General features: G+C 47.4%; 1 protein-coding gene across 1 annotated transcript in view; it reads left to right on the top strand.

The window, feature by feature from the left end:
* The window catches only part of TENM4 (teneurin transmembrane protein 4), a 116,538-nt gene that overhangs the window by 6,508 nt on the left and 83,683 nt on the right, over positions 1–26,347 (top strand). The window contains exons 3-5 of the mRNA XM_048494008.1: positions 2,112–2,168; positions 2,287–2,365; positions 21,557–21,677. Of these exons, the coding sequence (XP_048349965.1) occupies positions 2,112–2,168; positions 2,287–2,365; positions 21,557–21,677 (257 nt within the window). The remainder of the gene's footprint in view (positions 1–2,111; positions 2,169–2,286; positions 2,366–21,556; positions 21,678–26,347) is intronic.

The following is a 26,347-nucleotide window of genomic DNA, read 5'->3' as shown; positions in this document are numbered from 1 at the left end:
GAGGCTTAGCTTCTGAGTAAACCCTCCTAGGGTTGTGTTTCACCCGTTGAAAGAGTTGTTTCCAAAAGCAAAGCTTTCACCGACTACCACCAAACTTACTGGCTGAGTAACGCGACACCTCAAGAGCCAAATCCATTTTTTCTAAACAAAACCTCAGTATTCAGGTTAAATTGCCCGTCGTGGTTGGCACTTTTATGCGCATAAATAAGTGGGTTTTTGGGTTGCAGTTGAGCACACGGTCTGCCGAAAAGAAGGTTGGCCTATCACTTTCTGTTTTATAGTGAATCAGACCCTTGGTCCTTCAAAGGGTTAGTGTTAGAATCATAGAGTTGGAAGAGACCGAAGACCATCAAGTCCAAACCCCTGCAATGCGAGGAAACGCACACAATCAAAACACCTCCTGACAGATGTCTTCATCCGACCTCTGTTGAAAAACCTCCAAGAAAGTAGAGAATCCACCACGCTCTGAAGCAGTGAATTCCACTGTTGAACAGCCCGTACTGTGAGAAAGTTCTTCCTAATGTTAGGTGGAATCTCTTTTCCTGCACCTTGAATCCGTTAAGTATCCGTGTCCTAGTCTCCTGAGGCAGCAGAAAACAAGCTTTGCTCCCTCTTTGACATGGCATCCCTTCAAATATTTAAAACATAGCTATCATGTCCCCCCCTTTAACCTCTCGGCTTCTCCGGGCTAAACATCCCCAGCTCCCTAAGCCTCTAAGTGGAGTCCAGACCTTTTACCATTATCTTTGTTTGCCCTCTCTTCTGGACCCATTCCAGCTTGCCAAGGTTAAATGTCCTTCTTTGAATTGTTGGTGCCCAGAACTGTACACAATATTCCTAATGTGAGGTCTTTTAACCAAATGCAGAATACAGAGGGTACAATTACATCCCTCGATCTAGACACTACACTCCTATTGATACAGCTCCAGAATCGCATCGGCTTCTTTTGGCCACCGCATCATGCGACTGCTGGACTCATGTTCAGTTTGTGGTCTACTAAGACTCCCCAGATCCCTTTCTGCATGTAGTGCTATCAAGCTTCAGGCGTCACCACATCCCATGTCTGTGCATTTCATTTTTTTCTGCCAAAGTGTAATATCTTTAAATGTATTCTCCTCAAGGCTTTCATGGCCAGATTCAACTGGTTGTTGTGGGTTTTCGGGCTGTGTGGCGTGGTCTGGTAGATCCTAATCGTTGTTCCTGGAACGCAGTTGAGCCTGCATCTGTGGCTGGCATCTTCAGAGGTGTATTACAGAGAATTAGTTGTTAAGAAAGACACTGTGTCCAGTGAGAAGGAAGGGAATGTTTTGTGTGGTATATATTGTCCATGTCCCAAGGTGGGGAAGGAAGGACATGGACAGTATGTACTGCCACTAAACATTCCCTTCTCACTCTCCTCCGACACAGTGTGTAACATTAACTCTGTGATATACACCTCTGAAGTATTCAGCCACAGATGCAGGTGAAACATTACTACTTACTCTACTTGCTCTACTTGCTTGCTTGGCAGCTTGCTTCTGCTTGCTTGCTTGCTTGTTGTTTGCTTGCTTCGCTTGCTTGCTCTTGTTTGTTTGTTTGTTTGTTTGTTAGATTTTTCCTTAAACCGCCCCATCCCCTCGGTTAAGGAATCTAGGCGGCATTGACAACCGTAGCCTGCAAACAGCAATACATACAATAGCATTAAACAGAGCAGGCTAAAAAACATTTTACATTTTGCCACATAAAATCTAGGGTAACTTAAAACAATTCTACAAAATCTATAACCCTAAAAAAACACAGCAGCAGCTTAATAATATATGGCGCTCGATCCCAAGGCCGGAGGGGACGAGTATTGATTAGATAGTATATCAGAAGTGCCAATGAGGGCATCGCAACACAAGGGGCATCCTAGAGGGGGGGAATCCGTGGCTGGCCTCACCAAAGGCCCGGTGGAACAAAGATCCACCAGACCCGCGACCATGCAGCCCGGAAAACCCGCCACAACCAGACGGTGAAAAGCTAGTTCAGAAGTTTCGCCTCTTCAGAATGGGGATCACAAAATAGCATTGGATGTTGTCAAACTTCATCTCTCTCTCAAGCCATTTCCTTTCCTTCCTGTAAAAAAATTCCAGATGGCTTCAGTGGATTGCATGGATCCAGACCGCTGCTGCCTCCAGCCCTTGTGCCAGGCACGCTCAACCCTCTGCCTGGGTTCTCCTCCCCGACCCCCCTGGATATCATCATCCAAAGAGACTCTAGCTCCCACGAGTGTCCCAGCAGAACCTGCACTTCATTCTCTGACGATGGCATCAAGTTCGCTTGTGGGCAAGGACAGCAACGCACCATCGTCATTCCTCGCTGAGAGAGAACCGCTTTCAAAGCGAAGTGGTAAGTAAGACCTTGCAAACCTTGATTCATATGCATGATAAAAGCCACAGTGGGTATGTGATAGGGGAGGAATTGGTGGAATGATACCCGATGTATAGTTTCTCCCCAGTCTTGTCAGATCTGCGCCAGCTAAGCTGGGTGCGGTACTCTGGAAGGGGAGACCTCCTAGCTAATGAAGATGTAGAAGCACAGGAAGGCATAAGAAAGAACATAAGAACCATAAGAACAAGCTTTTCAGCTGGACTCAGACCAAAGTCCATCTTAGTCCAGCTCTCTGCTGCTACCGCGGTGGCTCCACCTCAGGTGCCTTTGGGAGCCTCACATGTAGGATGTGAATCCGCCAATGGCCTTCCATGGCGGCTGTTGCTCCCGGATCACCTTGGTCTGTTAAGGCATTTTGCAATCTCAGATCAAAGAGGATCAAGATTGGTAGCCATAAATCGACTTCTACTCCATAAATCTGTCCAAGCCCCTTTTAAAGCTATCCAGGTTAGTGGCCATCACCACCTCCTGTGGCAGCATATTCCAAACACCAATCACACGCTAGCGTGAAGAAGTGTTTCCTTTTATTAGTCCTTATTCTCTTCCCCCCCCAGCATTACTTTCGTCAATGAATGCCCTGGTTCTAGTAGTATTGTGGAGAAAGAGAGAAATTTCTTCTCTGTCAGCATTTTCTATCCCATGCATAATTTTATAGACTTCAATCATATCCCCTCAGTCAGCCTCCGCCTCCTCTCCAAACTAAAGAGTCCCAGCGGCTGCTAGCCTCTCCCTCATATAGGAAGGTGCTCCAGTCCCCTCAATCATCCTTTTGTTGCCCTTCTCTTGCACTTTTCTTTTCTATCTCCTCAATATCCTTTTTTTGGAGATGCGTGACTCATTGTGAACTGGACACAATTACTGGCCAATTATTACGCGACCACTGTTTCTGCTTTGTATATAAGGGCATGACAATCTTTGCAGTTTTATTATCAGTTGCCCCTTTTCTAATGATCCCCAGCATAGAGTTTGCCTTTTGGTTACAGGCTGCCATGTACTTGAGTTGACATTCCCATGGAACTCATCTTAACTAAGACACCTAAATCCTCTTCCTTGGTTCAGACTGATAGCACTGACCCCTGTAAGCGTGTATGTGTGAAGTTTGGATTTTTTTGCTCCCTATGTGTGCATCACTTTTACATTTTGCTACATTGAACTGTGCATTTGCCATTTCTGGAGCCCACTCACCTAATTTATCAAAGGTCGGCGGAATTCGCAATCCTTTGTGGTCTCTGCCACCACCCATACATATAATTCTGGTATCAAATCTGCAAACTTGGGCTACCGCGCTACACCACCCCTACTTCCAGGTCGGCATTTATGAATAAGGTTAAAGAGCACTGGTCCCAAAACGGATCCTTGGGGGACACCACTCCCGACATCTCTCCATTGTGAGAACTTCCCATTACTACAAATTCACTCTCTTGTTTCCTGTTTCTCCAACCAGTTTTTAATCCATAGGAGGATCTCCCCTCTTATTCCTTCCACGTTGCTGAGTTTCTCTCAACAGTCTCTGGGTGAGGAACTTTGTCAAAAGCCTTTTGGAAATCCAAGTAGACAAATGTCCACTCTGGTCTCCCCTTATCCACATGTGTCTGTTTACACCCTCAAAGAACTTCCTAGTAAGTTTTGTAAGACAGGGATTTCAAGCTCTCTGCAAAAGCCATGCTTGACTCCTTTCTCAGCAGGTCTTGCTTTTCTACATGTTTTTATAATTTTATCTTTTAACTGATAGATTCTCAACTAATTCTACCTGAGGAACATTGATGTCAAACCTGACTGGCCTCCAGGTAATTTCCCGGAGTCCCCTATAGATCCTTTCTTAAAGATTGGTGTGACGTGGCTATCTTCCAGTCTTCAGGGATGGAGCCCCTGATTTTCCCTCAGGGATAAATAAGTTACTTATTAAAGTGAGAAGATCTAGCAATTTCGTAGCAGAGCTCCCTTTAAGAACTCTTGGAGTGAATGCAATCTGGGCCAGGAATTGGTAACATTTAGTTTTATCGAATGGCTGCCAGTAATTTCTTCCTTGTCTACCACTTGAGTCTTCACTAGTCTCCTCGGATTCCCAGCCTCCTAAGAAGCTTGGTCTCAGGGTGCAGGAATCAGTTCCTCCCTCACCTCCTCTTGGAGTGAAGACAGATGCAAAGAATTCTAATTCCAAGCTTCTCGGCTTTGTCTCCACGCCATCTTTTAGCACACCCCTTTGTTCCTTTGTCATCTAACTTGGGCCTACGGCATTCCCTTTTTGCTGGCTTCCTGCTTTTGATGTAAATTTGAAGAACTTTGTTTTGTTGCTGGTTCTTGATGTTAGCAGTTTCAAATGCGTTCCTCATAATCCTTTTGCCTCCCTTACAGCCAACTAACTGCTTCTCTTTTGCCACCATTTGTGTTCCCATCTCTCACTTATTCTTCTATAAGTCCAGCTGGACTTCCATTTTCTAAAAGTTACATTTCCTTTTTTTCCTAATAATTTCCTCAACCTCTTGTGTTAACCATGGTGGCTTTCTTTTGGACTGGGTGCTGCCTTTTCTAACCTGTGGAACACATTCCAGCTGGGAGCTTTTATTACTGTGTGTTTTTTAAATAACCTCCAAGCATCCCTGCTGGACAGTTTTGATTCTCTTTGATTTTCCTTTTCAGCTTCCTGTGCACTATCCCCCTCATCTTTGCAGAAATTTCCCTTTCTAGTGCGAATGTAACTACATGGCCAGTAGTTGCCACCTCTGTTCGCATGCTGAGATACTGAATTCCGGCAACATTGTGAGGTCGCTGTTCCCTATTGGCTCCAACAACGCACTTGGATCTTCTCCTGTACCAGGTCCTGGGTCCCACATTAGAATTAGATCTGGGATCCAGACCTTCTCTCCTGGTTGGTTCCACAACCATCTCGCTCTGTAAGCCACAGTCATTTCAGCATAATCCAGGAATGCTCTCTCCTGCTTACTATGACTCCGTGAACATGCATTTTTCCAGTTTATATGTGGGGGATAGTTAAAATCACCCATTACCAATTGCCACATTTTTATGTTTCTTTGTTGGCCTCTTCTGAACGCTTTTTTCCATCTCAGAATCCTCTCTTTGTGCACTTTGGCCTGGGGGGGCGATAATATATTCCTAATATTAAAACTACTGTCCTTCACACTCTGGTATTGGATAATCCACAGTGATTCTGTAAGTGGGGAACCAGCTCCCTGCATTTCGTCTATTTTATGTGATACCATATATAATGCTTTGATGTAAAGGGCAACTCCACCCCCAATGCGCTCTGTCCTATCCTTCCTATAGAGCCTGTAGCCTGGGTATAACAGCATCCCACTGGTTCTCCCTCATTCCACCATGTCTCTGTAATGCCCACTATATCAAAAGTCCCTCCCTTCCTCAAAACTCATGTACTCCTAACTCCCCCCATTTTAGGGTTGAATGCTTCTACTATTAGCAAGCATAGAGACACCTGTATACTCGCACTACCAGCTGTCCTTAACCTGGGATTTATGTGCTTTACCCTCAAGTCTTTTGTAGACGCTTTCTATCCCTTGTCACATGCACATTGCTGTGTTCCTCGCTTGTATGTGGTTGATTTTAGAAAAAACCTCCCTCTCTGCTGTCACGCATCCCCATAGATACTGTATTCTGAACCGTAAGTCCGCCTCAGCTCCTGTGAGCTTTCCCCCAGTGATCAAGGTATTTAAAAGCTGTTCTGCCACCTTTTTAATGTTGGCGCCAGCAGCCTGGTTCCCTTCTTTAGTTTAAGCATGAAGCCCGGCCCACGCTTGTACAGGCCTACCTCGTCCCAAAAGGTTCCCCAGTTCCCTGACAAATCTGAAACCCTCTGCCTTTACACCACCTTCTCTCATCCACGCATTGAGACTCTGTATCTCCGGCTTGCCTGGCTAAGCCCCTCTTGGCTGTGGAGCAGGTAGCATTTTCTGAGAATGCCACACCTTGGAGGTCCTGGACTTCAACCCGTTTCCTAGCAGCCTTCCAAATTTAGCTTCCAGAACCTCCCCTGGCTACATTTCCCAATATGCGTTGGTGCCAATGTGGGACCACAACTGCTGACTCCACCCCAGCACTGTTCGTCTAACAGTTTTTCCCTATCTAGACAAAGCGCGACATCCGCGAACCTTCAGCGACCAGGCAGGCAAGTCACCATGCGGTCATCAATGCCTCTCACAAACCCAACTCTCTAAGACATTTCTAATGATCGGGAATCACCGGCACTACAAGGAGCCCCACCACTCCCCTCGGAGGGTATCTCCAGTGCTTGCAGAGGATAGCTGGATCACCAGTTAAGGGAAGGGATCCCATCTAAGGGAGAGCATCTTTCCACCACCTCGAGACTGGCACCCTCCGTCCCCAAAGAGACCTTCATTCTCCATGACATCTGAAGAGATGTCACCTTGGGAAGTGGGATCCGGCTGTTAGGGTCCCTCTGAGAAGCCTTTGTCTGTCACCCCTCTCTCTGCCTCTTTCGAAAGCTTCTCCAGGTCTGCTTTCACCTTGGCTTCAAGAGAAACGCATTAACGCTCCTTGGAGTGCCAGGAGCTCATTGCAGCGAGGGGCACACCTTAACTCCACTTCTGTCCTAGTGGCAGAGATAGTCATACATGTATTTGGCACTCAGTACAAAACACTGGAAAGCCCCCATCCCCCCCTGCTGGCTTTTCTGCCTTCATATCTGGATTTGTTTAGATATTTAAATATTAAATCTTTTTTAGTCACTCGCCCCTGGAGCTATCTGCACGCGCACTCATTTGTCAAATAAATATGTCGCTTATTAATTTAAAACAAATTTTTTAAAAAAATTTGTTCCAGAGACTGAACTAAAGTCCCGACCTCTCAGGACAAAAGCCCCCACCTCTCAGGACTAAAGAAGGAACCAAAGGCAGATGAACTCTGTGCTAACCCCCCTGCGTTAAGCCCCCCACCTTCCAGAAGGATATACTTCCAGAAGGATATACTCTGTTAAATCGCAAAGGTTTTCTTCTCCCCCACCCCCCTTACTTTCTTTCTGTAAAGGGGAGTTGGCAACCATAATGCAGCTGACCAAAGTAAAGATGCAGGCTTGAGAATCTGTTCAACTTTTCCCTGTTACTAGGCAAGTTTCTTGAGTAGCCCAACAGAATGCCCCTTGTTCAGAGTTATACAGCATGTGCAAACTCAACTGCTTTAAGGTCTCGTTGTTCCCGACTAGATACCTTGAATTTGTCCTTCTTCTAGGAGACAGAAGAAGGAAACATGAAAATGTTTAGGCTCTTTGTCTAGGAAAAAGGGCAACAAAAGGCAATAGAGATAAGAAAGAAACAGGCCCTAGTTCCGTGGTGGCGAACCTTTGGCACTCCAGATGTTATGGACTACAATTCCCACCAACCCCCACCAGGGGTTGATAGGAATTGTAGTCCATAACATCTGGAGTGCCAAAGGTTCGCCACCACTGCCCTAGTTCATCTTGCGTCAATGAATCAGGTGCCGACACCTTCCAATAAGGGCCTTGGACATCCCCAAATGTTTTGGGAAAAGGGAAAAACTCCACCTTTCTGTATGACTGATGATGTGGGCATTTTGGGGTGTATTCTTTTCTGCCATTTTGAATGTAACCTGCTATAATGCTATAAAAGTAAGAGCACACTGCCATTTTAACTAGGCTCCTCTGATGCTATTTTTGGCCCAGTTGGCTGAATAAAATTCAAACTGATTTTATTCTGTATCGGCTTGAGCTTTCTTGAGCTTCTCTTACTTTATTGGTTAACCTGCGTTAACAAAGTCTGTGCAGAGGAAGGCAATGGCAGACGCCCTCTGCTTAATTGTTTGCATTGAAATCCCCACCAGGGGGCGCTATAAGGTGGGTGCACGTCACAAACACACGTGTGATACAGAGATTCCGCCCTACCTGAAATCAAATATTAGGTTAAGCAAATGACTTTCCGAAATATGCATCAAGGACTAGGATGTTTCATTTCTTGCAAAGGTGAACTGCTTACAGGTTTGAAAAATTAACGGGAGAAAGGTCACAAACTGATATTGCCTCGAACCAATTTTCTCAGCCAATCCTCTTGCAAAGGTCAATGCTGTGCAGTTAGACTACAAGTGTTAGTTCAAATTCCTCTCTACCGAGAAACTAAATAGCAGCATCACCCTAAGCCAGTATAAACCCATTAATGGCTGTAGACTGAGAAGGCTCTAGCTCAGACCTGGGCATTATACAGCCCGCGGGCCACATCCGGCCCGCCAGATGACCCTGACTGGCCCCCCTCTCGTGCTGGGGAGCGAGGCGTCTTTGAAAGCCCCGCAGAAGCCAGTTGCCTTGGCTGCTGGCTTCCACAGGGCTTTCAAAACCTGCCTTGCTGGGGAGCGAGGCATCTTTGAAAGCCCCACAGAAGCCGGTTGCCTTGGCTGCCGGCTTCTGCGGGGCTTTCAAAAGCGCCTCGCCCCCCTGCCTTTTGGCCTGGCTCTCCACAATATTTTCTGTTTCTTATGCGGCCCCATGGAAAAAATAATTGCCCACCCCTGCTCTAGCTCCACTCAAGATGGCGCTGTAGGTCATATCACTTTCTCGTCTTAACTTACCTTGCAGGGTTGTTGTGAGAATAAATTGGAGAACAGGGGTGGCCATGTGCTCACTCGGAATTCCTGGGGGGGAGGGGGGGGGAGAAAAAATGTAAAATATAAAAAATTGTTCAGCGGTCCTTTTTCTGCTATTGTCATGATGATAGGATTGGGATAACATAAGTGCAAAACTTTGTATCCAATACAGATTTCAGGATCTGAAGATCCTTTCCCCTTAAGGCTGATATGGTGGGTTTGAATGGCTACTGCTGATGTTCAAAACTTAAGTACCCAACAATGAAAGCAGCATTTTCAGTGGACAATACATGGTCTTTTGCACTTCCCCCATAAATAACAGAACCAGAATAAATTATGAATAATAGGCTAATATATGCATAATCTGCATAACGTATGCAGGCGGCCGAATCAGCTTTTGGGGGGATTAAGCCAATAACGCCCCTTGTATGGACTACGTTCGGTGGAGTCATGCGTGTCCCTCCCAAAGCTGCACGCTCGGTGGAAGAGGACGACCATCCCAGATACGAGGAGTGTACTGTTCTTCGGTCAAAGGGATACGATAGCTGTCTTCCCCTGCTAGAACCTCCAAACGAGCCCAAAGCAGCTATATCATTGCACTTACCCTGTTTCCCCGAATATAAGACATTCCCTGAAAATAAGACCTACTAGAGGTTTTGCTGAAGTGCGAAATATAAGGCATCCCCCGAAAGTGAGATGTAGCAAAGTTTTTGTTTGGAAGCATGCCCGACGAACAGAACACAGAAAAACAAGACGTCCCCTGAAAATAAGACACAGCGCATCTTTGGGAGCAAAAATTAATATGACACTGCTGCTACTTAGTACTGGTTGAAACTGAGAACATAATAGAGCCCTGCTGGATCAGACCAGTTGTCTATCTAGTCCAGCATCCTGTCCCTTATAATGAACAGCCAGTTGCTCTGGAGAAATAAGGCATAGAGCTGAGAGGTTCCCTTGATGTTGCCTCCTGACACTGGTGTTCTAAGGTTGACTGCCCCTGAGTGTGGAAGTTCCCTTTAGTCACCACGGCTAGTAGCCACTAATAGACCTGTCCTCCATTAATCTGTCTGCTCCCCCTTTTAAAGCCATTTGTGCCCAAGGCCCTTTTTGGTTCCGCTTATTTTTGATCAAGTATTTTTAGCCCTCTGTCGCAGTCCTATGACCTTTTGCCACTCCAGACAGAAGGGAACAGGCTCTTGAGCGTCACTCGCCAAAGCTTGATACCTGGAGCGCATCTCGTGATGAACCTTACGGTGACGGACAGCGAAATGGCTTCAAGGTACAAAGTAAACAGCCAGAGTGAGTGGCCGGGAAATCAATAAGAGGATGATCGAGTTGCAGAAGAGCACTCGTTATCCTCTCGTTCGCGGTGATGTGGAGAGACGCCCCCGGCGTTCGGGATTTAGCTCGGCCACTTGTTTTATCATCATAAACGCTCATTTCAATACAGGCTTTCATGAGCACCTGGCGTTTTCCTCCCGGCCCATGAATAATGCAGAATTGTTGATATTTGGGAGAAGACAGGTCTTCACATTTCATGTGCTGGAGCCATTCATCAGCATCTTTTTATATCTCCTCTGTCTGTCTGTCTGTCTGTCTGTCTGTCTGTCTGTCTGTCTGTCTGTCTGTCTGTCTGTCTGTCTGTCTGTCTGTCTGTCTGTCTGTCGAACACCAGCAAAATTCGCCTGGTTTGTTACAAAGCCAGAGTGTAATTCTGTAAGATGTTCTCCAAAAAGCAGACAGTTACAGGTCATTGGTTTCCCTGGACTTTGTCAGACAGTCTAGTTTTGCGATTTTCTGGGGACAGGGGGAATGAGCTAACCTGTGCCTTAGAAACTTACGCAGGCACTTGAGTCTTGTAGGCAGTGGCGAAGCTACCAGGGGGCCGGGGGGTGCGCCATGCATCTAGTCCAGCACTCTGCTACTCGCAGTGGCCCACCAGATGCCTTTGGGAGCTCACATGCAGGATGTGGAAGCAATGGCCTTCTGCTGCTGCTGCTCCTGAGCACCTGGACTGTTAAGGCATTTGCAATCTCAGATCAAAGAGGATCAAGATTGGTAGCCATAGATTGACTTCTCCATAAATCTGTCCAAGCCCTTTTTAAAGCTATCCAGGTTAGTGGCCATCACCACCTCCTATGGCAGCATATTCCAAACACCAATCACACGTTGCGTGAAGAAGTGTTTCCTTTTATTAGTCCTAATTCTTCCCCCCAGCATTTTCAATTAATGCCCACAAAGTCCACATCCAATGAATGCCCACAAAGTCCACAGGGCACGCTCATGGTTGGGGCTGCTATTTCCAGTCTGGTTCGAAACACAACTCGACAACCACGATGCCAGTTGAAATAGCGACATAACAGAGAGCTGTGGAAAGCCAAGCGTGTAACTGCTCCATCTTTTCATTAGTGGCTCAAAAGACATTTTAACGTCTTCCTCTCTCCAGGCTCAAAGGAGGAATGACATTTTGTGTATTTCGAGCCAAGAAATACAGTGTGTGTTTGTTTTTTCAAGGGATTCCTGTTTCCCCTCTACTTTTGGCCTAACTGAATTTATTAACGACTAGAGGGCACGTTTTCCCAAAAACCTGGACACTCAGAACAAACCAGAGCAGCTTGTTCTACTTAAAAGTATTTCCACCCACTGTCCTTTCCTGAGCCGTGGGAAGTTTGGGGTAGCAATTTATAACATCAGGTCTCCTTCATTCTTTGTGACACATTGATGAGTTGAGATTCGGTGGGGAGCCGAAATGAAGACCGCAGAGTCTTATGACCTGGATGGCCCAGTTTAGCCCTCTCATAGAATCATAGAGTTGGAAGAGACCCCAAGGGCCATCAAGTCCAACCCCCTGCTATGCAGGAACACACAATCAAAGCACTCCTGACGGATGGCCATCCAGCCTCTGTTGAAAAACCTCCAAAGAAGGAGACTCCACCGCTCTCCGAGGCAGTGAATTCCACTGTCGAACAGCCCTGACTGTCAGGAAGTTCTTCCTAATGTTTAGGTGGAATCTCTTTTCCTGCACCTTGAACCCATGACTCCTGGTCCTGGTGTCTGATACAGTAGAAAACAAGCTTGCTCCCTCTTCGACATGACATCTCTTCAAATATTTAAACATGGCTATCATGTCCTCCCCCCCCTTAACCATCACTTCCTCAGACTAAACATCCCCAGCTCCCTAAGTCTCCTCTCGTAGGGCATGGATTCTAGACCTTTGACCATTTTGGTTGCCCTCTTCTGGGCCCGTTCCAGCTTGTCATTGTCCTTCTTGAATTGCAGTGCTCAGAACTGAACACGGTATTGTCGGTGAGATCTGATCTCGTCAGATCGCAGAAGTTAAGCAAAGTCAGCCCTGGATCATATTTGGATGGGGGACCACTCACAATTCCTGGGTCACTGCATGGCGACAGCCAAAAGCAAACCCTCTCAGTTCATCTCTTGCCTTGAAAATCCTACAGGGTCATCATAAACGGGCTGTTCTCTGACAATTCTTTCCACCACCATCAATGTATATGGATCTTTACAAACATCAGCCAACAAACATCAGCATACATTGAAAATGCTGGGGGAAGAATTAGGACTAATAAAAGGAAACACTTCTTCACGCAACGTGTGATTGGTGTTTGGAATATGCTGCCACAGGAGGGGGTGATGGCCACTAACCTGGATAGCTTTAAAAGGGGCTTGGACAGATGTATGGAGGAGAAGTCGATCTATGGCTACCAAACTTGATCCTCCTTGATCTCAGATTGCAAATGCCTTAGCAGACCAGGGGCTCGGGAGCAGCAGTAAGATGTTTGTACAAGAGTCGCAAGTGCCTGTTTTTTGTTCATAACATATTTATTTATTTATTCTATTAATTCTATGTATATTCTACGTATGTTCTTTCTTCACGCAACGTGTGATTGGTGTTTGGAATATGCTGCCACAGGAGGTGGTGATGGCCACTAACCTGGATAGCTTTAAAAGGGGCTTGGACAGATTTATGGAGGAGAAGTCAATCTCTGGCTACCAATCTTGATCCTCCTTGATGTGAGATTGCAAATGCCTTAGCAAATCAGGTGCTTGGGAGCAGCAGCAGCAGCAGCAGCAGCAGCAGCAGAAGGCCATTGCTTTAACATCCTGCATGTGAGCTCCCAAAGGCACCTGGTGGGCCACTGCGAGTAGCAGAGTTCTGGACTAGATGGACTCTGGTCTGATCCAGCAGGCTAGTTCTTATGTTCTTATGTCCTGGGTCGCTGCATGGCAACAGCCAAAAGCAAACCCCCTCTGTCCATCTCTTGCCTTGAAAATCATACAGGGTCACCATAAACTGGCTGTTCTCTGACAATTCTTCCCTCCACCATCAATGTAGATGGATCTTTACGAACATCAGCCAACAAACCCCTCCCCAAAATTAAAAGGATCCTTTGCCCCATAGAGTACATGCCATTTTAAAAAACAAAAATCTGAAGCTATTCTTATGAAAAAAAGTTGGGTTGATCCCTGACATTTTCCCCCTACTGCTCAGAAATCTATTCAGCCAAGCATATTTTCAGGGTTTGAGAGTGGAAACATCCCAACAGTTTGGCAACTATGCCTGACTTAACAGCACACTTCTGGCCAGGGGAAAGTAGGCATATTTTGTGCACGCTCTAAGGTGCACCGTCAAAAGCGGCCTCGGAAAGCTTCGGCTGACTGTCAGATGACTGACAGCCGACCAGTGACTCCTGTCCGTTTCTTTCTCTCTCTGGCATTCAAACATCTTTAATCACTACCAGTCTCCAGGGGGCCATCACAAATAAATCCTCGTCTATCCTCTTGATCCGTGCGCTTCCGTCAGTCTCCGAACCAAGTCATTACTGAGACTGACAAAGAAAAATCTGACGGTCTTGAAAGTTTGCAGCGTTCATCGGAAAGAGCGGCCCCTCTGCCCCAAGCGTAAACATGGACTTCATTAGAAGAAGAAGAAGAGAAGAAGAGTTTGGATTTATATCCCCCCTTTCTCTCCTGCAGGAGACTCTAAGGGGCTGACAATCTCCTTGCCCTTCCCCCCTCACAACAAACACCCTGTGAGGCGGGCGGGGCTGAGAGAGCTCCGAGAAGCTGTGACTAGCCCAAGGTCACCCAGCTGGCGTGTGTGGGAGTGCCCAGGCTAATCTGAATTCCCCAGATAAGCCTCCGCAGCTCAGGCGGCAGAGCTGGGAATCAAATGGTTCCTCCAGATTAGATACACGAGCTCTGGCCTCCGGGACGCCACTGCTGCTCCTACGCCACTGTACTGATCATACAGTAAATTTCTAGGAGCCGAGATCACAAATGTTCCACGTTACTTCTTGGGCCCCTTCCGCACGTGCAGAATAATGCACTTTCAATCCACTTTCGATGCACTTTCAATGCACTCAATGCTGTGAAGAATAGCAAAATCCACTTGCAACCACTGTGAAAGTGGATTGAAGGTGCATTATTCTGCAGGTGTGGAAGGGCCCTTGTTTACGTTGTGGACGAAGCAACCAATAGATGGGTATGGTTGCCAGCTCCAGGTTGGAAAAATCCTGGAGAATCGGTGGCTGCGCTGCAGAGGGCGGGATTTGGGGCAGGGCATAGCGCAGAGGCGTAGCTGGGCCAAACTACACCCGGTGCGCAGAGTGTTTTTTCCGCCCCCTATCCTCCCCGCAGCACCCCCCCCCCCGCAGCACGCACACGCACCCCACCCCCTTCCCATACTTACCTTCGTTCCTTTTCTTTTTTGTAGTGCATTTTTTGGGGGGCACAGAAAAGGCGGCCCCTTTGTTACAGTTCAAGGAGAAAGCTGCCTGACAGACTATGCCTTGAGCCCCCAAGGTCTTCAGGGGCTGTAGTTTCCCTCAGGCAGCTTTCCCCTGAACTGTGACTAGAGCCTGGATTTTTATTCCTCAAAAAAAGGACTACACAAAGAATGAAAAAACCAAAGTATGAGATGAGGACTAGGAATGTGCGTGTGCTACAGGGGGGCGCCGCGGGGGACGGCGGAAAGGGGGAGGGGCCAGGGGTGATTTTGTGCCCCCAGGCGTGCACCCGGTGCACGACGCCCCCCCCCCGTCCCCTTGGCCCTCCGCCACTGGCATAGCGCCATAAAGCCCGCCCTCCAAAGAAGCCATTTTTTTCAGGTTGGCGGACTTGGCTGTCTGGGGATCTGATGCAATGCGGGAAGATCTCCGGGGCCCACCTGGAAGTTAGCTATCCTAGCGAGAGCTGGTAGAAAAGGGGATGCAAAAAAGGAGAGAAGATGTCAGGAGATGCTGTTGTATCTGCTTAATCTTCGTTTTCAGTAGGAGATAAGTATAGAGCAGGGGTAGGGAACCTGCGGCTCGAGAGCCGCATGTGGCTCTTCTGCCCTTGAACTGCGGCTCCCGCGAGGCTTCGAGCTCGCTGGCCCCATCCCTTGCCTCCACTCCTGCAGGCAGCAGGGGTGGGCGCGCTCCTGGCTTCCCCTCTGCGCCTGCCCGTTTGTTGGAGCCGGGGTGGGCGCACTTTCCCAGCGGCGGTGAGGCCGCAGCCGCTCAGCTCCCATCCTTACCCACGCCCTGCAGGCAGCAAGGCGGGACCACATCCATGCACTTCTCAGGGCCAATGAGCGGAATAAAAGGTAAAACCCATTATATACAGTGCTATCTTTTATTTCAAATGTAAATCAAAAAAAATTATTTGCGGCTCCAAATGTAACCTTTCCCCTTGGAAAGCAGATTCAAATGGCTCTTTGAGTGTTAAAGGTTCCCTACCCCTGGTATAGAGGAATTGGCAAATTGGGAATTGGCTGCTGGGTGTCTAGCCTGCTCCTCTTTCTCTGTTGCCAAGGCTCCAGCATTGAGAGACGATACATATCCCAGGGACTCAATATTTACTGAATTCCTACTGTCTGCAGCAGCATCACAGTTTTCCCTTTGGACAAAATTCCCACGAAGGTCAGAGGCTGCTGGAAGAATCCTCGCCTTGCATGCCCATCATGCCCCTATTAGAAGAAGAGGGGTTTGCATTTATACCCCACCTTTCTCTCCTTTAAGGAGACTCAAGGGGGCTTACAAGCTCCTTTCCCTTCCTCTCCCCACAACAGACACCTTGTGCGGTGGGTGGGGCTGAGGGAGTCCTGAGAGAACTGTGACTAGCCTAAGGTCACCCAGCAGGAGACATTAGGGAGTCACGGGAAACAAACTGACTCACCTGAATGGCCTCCGCCACTCAGTGTGGAGAGGGAGTAGGGCATCAAACCCTAGGTTCTCCAGATTGTGAATCAAGCCTGCTCCCCAATGCCTATCTCCAAAGTTGGCTCCCTCTTTTGAACTTGGGAGCTAGAATTTAGTTCCCATTAGCACCAAAAGAGACCATCAAGATTTCCGAGGTATAAGCTTTCAACCATAAAGCTGTTGTCAGATAGAAGAAGAAGAGGAGGAGGAGGAGGCGGAGGAGGAGGAGTTTGGATTTATATCCCCCCTTTCTCTCCTGTGAGAGACTCAAAGGGGCTGACAATCTCCTTGCCCTTCCCCCCTCACAACAAACACCCTGTGAGGTGGGTGGGGCTGAGAGAGCTCCGAGAAGCTGTGACTAGCCCCAGGTCACCCAGCTGGCATGTGTGGGAGTGCACAGGCTAATCTGAATTCCCCAGATAAGCCTCCACAGCTCGGGCGGCAGAGCTGGGAATCAAACCCGGTTCCTCCAGATCAGAATGCACCTGCTGTTAGCCACTACGTCATTACGCCACTACGCCACTGCTGCACCTGCTCTTAGCCACTACGCCACCTTGACCCTTTTTGAGGCAATGATCTCTACGCTCCCTTAGCCACTATGCCACTGCTGCGTGTGTGTCTCCAAGCCACTACTGGACTCAAGTCTAGCTGTTCTTCAGACCAACATGGCCACCCTCCTGAAACTATCACATGTCGGACAACGGGAGCTTTGATATCAAAAGCTGATACCCCAGAAATCTGGTTGGTGTTTAACATGGTGCTGGGCTAAAATACTAGATCAGGCCAGTCCACCCAGAATGCCATTCCACGGGTTCCCAAAATCAAACCATCGTGATCTCACAAGAGGGGGTGAGCTCAGCCAAAGGTTACAGGCCGGTCAGGACACCGAAAAGTCCACCTGCTGTTTTTAGCAGCTTCGTGTTTACTGTGGGCCTTTCCCCACTCACCGTTTGCTGTGTGCTACTCTTGCCAAGTAGCACGGGGTCTAGCGGCACTCCCCACTACAGGGGCGGCGACAACGCAGCCACCCCAACTCTGCCACTCTCGCTCATCCTCAGCGTGCGTCATTTCTGGCACTGCTGAAAACGGCACCTTTTGATGACCCTGCGCAGAGCGCGGGGCAGTGGGGAAGCCGGGGAACACAATCCCCGCGTTGAAAAGGTCCACGTCGGATGAAACCGACGTCATTTTTAAAAGTGGGGAAACGGCCTATGGCTCTCCTGTTTTCTATTAGAAAACCTTCCCTAGAATTATCTTGTTGCGCCAATGGTTGTGGGGTTATTTTTATTCAGTATTTGTTTGTTTGCTTCCTTTCTGTTGTCTTCCCCTCTGTCTGCCTCTGCTGTCAGCTCCTCCGCAAATCTGTCATACTCCTTTCGTCCATCCCTGACACTTCGCCATCCCCTGCAGCAGACTGTCAAGGATTTCGGTCCGCACATTTAGCCTGACAGTGGCTGGTTGGCACACTGCTTGCTGCTGAAGATAATTGCCTGTTTCGTTTTCCTCTGCCTGGCATATGCCCAATCCTTGTCGCAATTCGCTTGCGTTACGGACAGGTGGCCCAAGAATGTGCCTGACCGTTTGTTAAATCTGAACTTCCCTTAGCATCAGTTGGCTACGTGGGTGAACGCTAGTGTTGGCAAGTCACAGCCAACTTGTGGCAACCCACGGTTGCAGTTGTAATCCAGTGACTGAGCAGGAATTAAGAACATAAGAAGGAGCCTGCTGGATCAGACCAGAGTCCATCTAGCCCAGCACTCTGCTACTCGCAGTGGCCCACCAGGTGCCTTTGGGAGCTCACATGCAGGATGTGAAAGCAATGGCCTTCTGCTGCTGCTGCTCCTGAGCCCCTGGTCTGCTGAGGCATTTGCAATCTGAGACCAAGGAGGATCAAGATTGGTAGCCATAGATCGACTTCTCCTCCATAAATCCGTCCAAGCCCTTTTTAAAGCTATCCAGGTTAGTGGCCATCACTGACCCTTGTAGCGTGTATGTGAAGTTTGGATTTTTTGCCCCTATGTGCATCACTTTGCATTTTGCTACTTTGAACTGCATTTGCCATTTCTTAGCTCCATAAATTCTAACTCGGGTCCGCCGAGGGTCCCATTCTCGGAGAATTAGAATTCTGAACCCAGTCCAGCCCGTGATACTCGATTGTGTTGTGGTGCGGAATTAATAAGTGCAAAACACTTTGGGTATTATATGTGAAGCTGTACGCCTAACCCTTGAGGGACTTTAGTGATGGAAATTGTGGGTATATTTATAAAGGAACATAAGAGCGAGACTGCTGGATCAGACCAGAGTCCATCTAGTCCAGCACTCTGCTACTCGCAGTGGCCCACCAGGTGCCTTTGGGAGCTCACATGCAGGATGTGAAAGCAATGGCCTTCTGCTGCTGCTGCTCCTGAGCACCTGGTCTGTTAAGGCATTTGCAATCTCAGATCAAGGAGGATCTAGATTGGTAGCCAGAGATCAACATCTCCTCCATAAATCTGTCCAAGCCCCTTTTAAAACTATCCAGGTTAGTGGCCATCACCACCTCCTGTGGCAGCATATTCCAAACACCAATCACACGTTGCGTGAAGAAAGAACACACGTAGAATATACATAGAATTAATAAATAAATAAATATGTTATGAATGAACAAAAAACAGGCACTTGCGACTCTTGTACATGAAGAAGAGAAGGGCTGGGTGGTCTCTTTAGTTCTTTCTGGGTTCTTCTTCAAAGCCCCTAAGTACTGTGGTGGCAAACCTTTGGCACTCCAGATGTTATGGACTACAATTCCCATCAGTCCCTTCCAGCATGGCCAATTGGCCATGCTGGCAGGGGCTGATGGGAATTGTAGTCCATAACATCTGGAGTGCCAAAGGTTAGCCACCACTGCCCTAAGATACATGTAATTTTCAGATTTGAGTCCAATAACTTAAAGACAATGAGATTTGGGGGGGTGTAATATTTTGAGAATTAAGGCTCCCTTCGCCAGATAGGGACGTCTGTTCCTGCTTGTATCTGACAAAGGAAGTTTGATTCTTGAAAGCTGATTCACCCCAAATCTTGTTGGTCTTTCTGGTGCAAGTGGACACAAATATATCCCTCCTCGTGTATTTTTTAGCTTGACAGAATAGTGCATGCCTTGGAATATAGGATTTTTTTCCACCTTGACCCTTTTTGAGGCAATGATCTCTACTCTCCCTTTGCTTGGCACAGAAACTGTCCATTTCACCCACGAGATTACAGATGCATTAATTTAGTCCTGGTGAATTATGCATTACTTGATAATATGACAGTCTCAAATTACTGTATGCCAGAATTATCATCTTACCTTCTCGCAATTCAGAAGCAAACTTGTCTTTCCCAAATATTGAGGAAATCCCAGAGGTCCGTTTAAGAAATCAGGGCTCTGGGAAGGACTAATTAAGAATATCAACCAAAGAGTTGTTTTCAATTAAAAGAGTTCTTCCCAACTCGCATCATGGAGGTTTGCAAAATAATTTCTTTTAAACGTAAGCAAACTCATAAGAGGGGAATATATTAATTGATTAGTGGATTGCTGTGTCTTCAACTGCAAGAAATCTAGTTTTATTGAAGACCCATATTGACAGAGCTAGGACAGATTGAAATGAATTCCCTCCTATTAACAGGAGAGATCATTTTATGTACATATATCAAGAGACCTTCCTGAGCAGGGCCGAGAGAAACTTAAATGCCACTTAAATTGTTTTGCGGTGTGATTGCATTTAGACCAAGGTCTTCTGAAGGAAATGGCTGCCTAAATTAGCATTAACCAGGTTCCTTGGGGGCCCGTTGCATTGTGGGTAGTCTCGCCTCCAGAAAGGATGAGTTGACCCATGAGAGGCCAGATGCTTACGAGGCATGGTTTTAATTGATTTTCCCAGATGGGGCAAATTTTATCACTTGGGGGAATGATCCTTTTTTTAAAAAAAAAAACTCATTAGGCGAAGTGTGGTAGTTAGCCTCTACATCATTTTTCTTCCTCTCGTCCCTCTCGGCTGCATTTGGACAAGTACGGATTCGTTCGTGCCGCCCCGATCTCTTTGTAACCCCCCGGTTTCAATGTGACCGGACTGTCGCTTTGGAATCTTTTTAAAAATACTGGTTTTTTTGTCCCTTGTTGAGAGCAGTAAAGGTGATACGTCCCAGTTTGTGACCAGTTCTGTATCTCAGTGTTCCAGTCCAATAGTGGAAGCAGAGAGGCAAGAGGTCGAAAGAAATAAGCTTTAATCGGAGGGCTCTGTTACCTCCTCGTTTGGTTCCTCCTGAGTGAAGCGACGAGATGGGGCACACTTTCTATTTTTATAGGAAATTTCGTGAGAAACAAAATACATCAAAAGGGGGCAATCTGGTTGTGAAGTATATCTGTGTTCTCCAGAAGCGCACAATAAAATAGGATTTCAGAATAATAGTTCACAAGAAGTTAATTTTCATGATACAGTCACAGCATCTGAGGGAGGGAGGGAGGGAGGGAGGGAGGTATGGTCTACATTTTTAGGCTGAGTTTATTTTTTAAAATTGTAATGTAGTTAATATATTTTAACATCATTTTTTTATTTTTGGTGTTTTATTGTTTTATTTATTTGTTTCTTAAATTTGTACCCCGCCCATCCCTGAAGGGCTCAGGGCAGCACACAACAATAATTAAGCAATTTTTTTTTTAAAAAAAAACAGTGATAATTAACATAAAATACAATAAAAATGCAATAAAATACCCACAAGAGAGGACGCCTGTCACGTTGTGGCCACCAGCAACTGCAGAGTAACTGCAGGCCGGGCATCCCTTCCCTCCCTCCCTCCCTCGACCGACAGGCAAGCCAGGGAGCGGATTTATGTGGATTTCCCAGATCACCGGGGGGGGGGGGCGGGGGGCACACCCCTAGCCCCTGCAATGTGGAAGGGATGACCGTCAAGCTTTTCCCAAATTGTGCCTCTTCAGAGTTAGTGTGGTATGATGGTTAATACGTTAGCCTCGAATCTGGGAGGCTAGAATTCAAATGCCCCACTATGCAAGCAAAAGATGACAGGGTAATCTTGGGACGAGTTGTTCCCCTCCAGTCCAGCCTACCACACAGGACTGTTGTGCTGATAATGTGAGGCGAGGGGCAAGCATCTACCCCATACCTCTCCTCTCTTCCCCTCTTACAGGAATATTCTTCCTTGCTGAAAAAAAAAAGGTGAACAAATCATTTGGGAACTGGCCAGTAGCGCACCAAGTAGTACCAAGGCCCTTAAGAAACCTGGACAGCGAATGTCAGCCAAGGAATGCCACGTGCTTACGGTCTGTCCGCAGAATCTCCCATCTCTTCCAAAAGTTTAAAACTCTTTCTCTTTCTCCCTTCTGCGCAGCCACCCTTGTGTGATCCGTGGGCAGGTGATGACATCCGACGGGACCCCGCTTGTCGGCGTGAACATCAGCTTCGCCAACAACCCCCTTTATGGCTACACGATCAGCCGACAAGACGGCAGGTACGGCGACCTTCTCCCATCTTTGGTGGGGTAGAGTGCATCGTGGGGTGCTGCGGGCGGACGTCGGCTATGGCATAGTCTGGCAGTCTGAGTGGCAGGAAGAGGTGTGGTCAGGCAGGTCCAAAGTCAGGTAGTCCAGGAATGGAAGCAGGCAGACAGGCTGGGAACTGAGGTTCAGAGGAACTAAGCAGGAAGGCAGTTTTTGGTGCTTCCCGGTGGAATTTAAGAAGAAGAGTTTGGATGTATATCTCCCCTTTCTCTCCTGTAAGGTGACTCAAAGGGGTTTACGATCTCCTTTCCCTTCCCCCTCCCCCTCACAACAAACACCCTGTGAGGTAGGTGGGGCTGAGAGAGCTCTGAAGAACTGTGACTAGCCCAGGGCCACCCAGGTTGCATGTGTTGGAATGCACAAGCTAATCTGGTTCACCAGATAAGCCTCCGCAGCTCAAGTGGCAGAGCGGGGAATCAAGCCCAGTTCTCCAGATTAGAGTGCACCTGCTCTTAACCACTGTACCACGTTGGCTCGTTGCACCCAGGCAGAGCCAAGCCCAAGACCGGGTTTATATATAGCAGTGGTGGTGAACCTTTGGCACTCCAGATGTTGTGGACTACAATTCCCATCAGCCCCTGCCAGCATGGCCAATTGGGGCTGATGGGAATTGTAGTCCATAACATCTGGAGTGCCAAAGGTTCGCCACCACGGATATATAACCATTGCAAGGACTCAGTCCTCCTCTGATGCTGCTGTTCCTAGCTCACAGAGCCTTTTGCCACACAGAGCTGCAATGCAGGCACTTCTCCTTTTAATACTGAGCTGCTGCCTCCCTTTGCCTCCTTTGTGTAGCTAGCCCATCACTTAGCTCAGCTTGCTGAAGGCTCTCCCAGCTGCACTGCATCTGACTCAGCCTCTACTGGCAGGGAAGGGCTTGGCTCTGTGACTTACCTGTCCTCTCAAGGAGCCAGCTCCTGGTCTATGGTGTCAGTCTGGCTCTTCATCAGATTCCTTGCCTTCCAGGGACTGGCTCATGACAGATGGCTTCAGGACCTCATAGGACAACACAGATTCATTACCCCTTGAACATTGAAGCGTGTTTTGCTATGGCACAGTCAGGCAGTCTGAGGTGTGGGCAACAGGCACATCCTGTTTCTCTCAGGGGATGGCTCTCCAAGATCATTTAGCCTAGTTATCTACAATCCGTGTTAAAACCATAAAGATCAGAAGAGGAAGGAAGGGAAAAAGAAAGCCCCTTTTCCACATCAGTCAAGTTGCATATCAATCAGGTTACATGAGAATTGCAATCAAATTACATACACCAGGCTCCGTTCCTGACAGGTGGTTACACAGTCCAGGACGCCATCTTGTAACATCAGAATAGAATTTGTGGTTTTAAACCAGGGGTCTTCAAACTATGGCCCTCCAGATGTTCATGAACTACAATTCCCATCAGCCCTGCCACTTGGGCATGCTGGCAGGGGCTGATGGGAATTGTAGTCCATGAACATCTGGAGGCCACAAACTATATGTTCTGAAGAATAACTGGTTCTGTTTTAAACTATATTTCAGGCTGTGTAGCGACTGATGGTCTGGTGGATCTTGTTCCTAACGTTTCGCCTGCATCTGTGTAACAGACTTCCCCCTGTGATACACCTCTGAAGATGCCAGCCACAGGTGCAGGCGAAACGTTAGGAACAAGATCCACCAGACCACGGCCACACAGCCCGGAAAACCCACCAGAACCAGTTGAATCCGGCCGTGAAAGCCTTCGACAATATATGTTTGAATGTGATACTATTAATGATTTATTGTATATGTGTTATTGCTGGAAGTTGCCTGGAGCCTGGCCTTGCCGGGGAAGGGTGAGGTACAAATCAAATAAACTAAAATAAACTAGGGTGCTGTGTGGTTTCCGGGCTGTATGGCCGTGTTCTAGCAGCATTCTCTCCTGACGTTTCGCCTGCATCTGTGGCTGGCATCTTCAGAGGATCTGATGGTAGGAATGGAAAGCAAGTGGAGTATATATACCTGTGAGGTCAAAAGATGAGGCCCTCTGAATAGAGTAGCCTGGCAAGTGAGTCACAGAGAAGTCTGTAGCATGGGAGTAACAATGAAGATAGCAAGGTCAATAGGTGAATGGATCTGAATAGAATATTGACCTCGCTATCTTCATTGTTACTCCCATGCTACAGACTTCTCTGTGACTCACATGCCAGGCTACTCTATTCAGATGGCCTCACCTTTTGACCTCACAGGTATATATACTCCACTTGCTTTCCATTCCTACCATCAGATCCTCTGAAAGACTCTGGACCAGCCACTCCGCTGTGAAGCAGGCTAAGGAGCAATGACCAGCCTTTCCAGGACAGCACCCTGTTGCGATTCAACCCATTGAGAAGCCCAGCCGACCATACATTAAAAATAAACTGAAGTAGCATTATTTAGAAGGGCCTGGGCCGCGGGCATATCTCTTTGGGTGATGTGTTCTGGAGCCAGGGCACCTCTGACAATCAAACATTTCCAATCTGCTGACAAGAGGGAGGCGTGGAGAAGTCCCTGCCCCAATGGCCAGTGTATGAAGGAAGACCTTTATGGTGAGAGTGACTTCTGCGTAGAGCATCTGCTTTCCATGCAGACGTTTCCACCCCCGGCATCTGCAGTTAAAAGCATCAAGTGCGTGATCTCTTTTAGCTTGTTGCTTTGGATGAGTGCAGCTCCCTGACCTGATAGCCCCGAAAGAAAATTGACGGAGGCTTCCTTACCCGCTGAAAACCTTAATCAGCTTTGTGTCTGGTACGCTGTGTTAGCACTCTCACTGAGGCGCAGTCCTGTACAGACGGACTCTCATCTAAGGCCGATGAGATCGGTGGGTTCAAACCAGAGTCATTCTACAGACGATTATGCAGGGAGAGTGTTAATTTGTAGCACAGGAACGTTTAATGGAAGTGAGCGTAGACGTAGACCCAATAAAAATGGAATGGGAATTTGATTTATACACCGCCCTCCCCCGAAAGGCTCAGGGTGGCGTACAACAATATAATAGCAAAATCAACCAGCAGAATAGCAACAACAATCGTAATATCAGCACCAACATCAATAAACGTAATATCTCAAATATCAAAATATCAATAATCGTGACATAATCAACGTAATAACATTTCATAACATAGCAGCAGTGGCGTAGGAGGTTAAGAGCTCGTGTATCTAATCTGGAGGAACCGGGTTTGATTTCCAGCTCTGCCGCCTGAGCTGTGGAGGCTTATCTGGGGAATTCAGATTAGCCTGTGCACTCCCACACACGCCAGCTGGGTGACCTTGGGCTAGTCACAGCTTCTCGGAGTTCTCTCAGCCCCACCTACCTCACAGGGTGTTTGTTGTGAGGGGGGAAGGGCAAGGAGATTGTAAGCCCCTTTGAGTCTCCTGCAGGAGAGAAAGGGGGGATATAAATCCAAACTCTTCTTCTTCTTCTAACATCATCACAGGGGCATGAAAACAGCATAACGACAGCATAGCAGCATAATAGCATAATAACAGATTATAGCATCATAAACATAATAATATAACATCAAACAATGGAAGCAACAGTAGATATGACATGACTAACAACGTGAGTAAGCTCAGATGGAGACTTTTCATTCCATTGAAAATCCCCAATTAAAAGCTTTGGTTAAAAGATATATAGTTGGCCTGGCACCTAAAAGAAACTAAAGTAGGCACCAAGCTAGCCTCAAAGGGGAAGGAAGGGGTGTTCCCAAGGCAAGATGCCACCACAGAAAATGCCCTGTCTGTCGTCTCCACCTGCCTCCTCACCTCTTGAAATGCAGGGGCACAGAGGGGAGAAGAAGAAGAGTTTGGATTTATATCCCCTTTTCTCTCCCTGTAAGGAAAGCTCACAGGGTGCCCTTACAACCTCCTTTCCTTCCTCTCCTCACAACAGGCACACCTTGTGAGGTGGGTGGGAACTGAGAGAAGGATTCTGAGAGAACTGCTTGAGCTCAGTCCAAGGTCACCCAGCAGGAGTGTAGAAGGCGGAAATACATCTGGTTTACCCAGAGGTGGGATCCAGCAGGTTCTCACCAGTTCCCTGAGAAGTGGGTTACTAATTATTTGTGTGCATTGCAGAGAGGGGTTACTACTAATTGGGTCCACTCCTTTCCATCTCCGCGCCTCGCCTTGCTCCGAGAGGCATCCTGCCTTTGAACGTGAAGGTCCCATATAGCAATTGCAACTAATTGTCCCCCGGAGCCCCTCGGGGACAGGGCGGTATAAAAATCGAAATAATAAATAAATAAAATAATAAAATAATAATGCAACTCCCTGAACTGGGTTAATCCCTTTCAGGTACTGCAATTCATGGATTCTCAGCCTTTACATTACCTTTTATCTCACCAGTCTCTATCAAAGAACCTGTGTGGTTTCACTCATTGCTGTGTTCAGATTTGTGAGTTGGGGCATTTTCTATAATGTGATGATGATTTAGAAAATGACCTGGTGCAAAAAAAAATTAGGGGTCGTGGTTGGTGGCTGCCCATGGGGGGGGCATCCAACTCCAGGTTTTGCCTATAGAGCAGGGCTCAGTGTTTTGCCTAGGGTAATGCGCCTCTGCCCCCCTTTGCTGAGGTAGCCACAGGGAACCTGTTACTAAGAGGCCTTTGGATCCCACCACTGGGTTCAT

This window comes from Sphaerodactylus townsendi, linkage group LG04 (assembly GCF_021028975.2).
Source record: "Sphaerodactylus townsendi isolate TG3544 linkage group LG04, MPM_Stown_v2.3, whole genome shotgun sequence".
NCBI classification, from domain to species: domain Eukaryota; kingdom Metazoa; phylum Chordata; class Lepidosauria; order Squamata; family Sphaerodactylidae; genus Sphaerodactylus; species Sphaerodactylus townsendi.
Note: the sequence above shows the minus strand (reverse complement) of the source record. Positions and strands in the feature narration are given on the sequence as shown.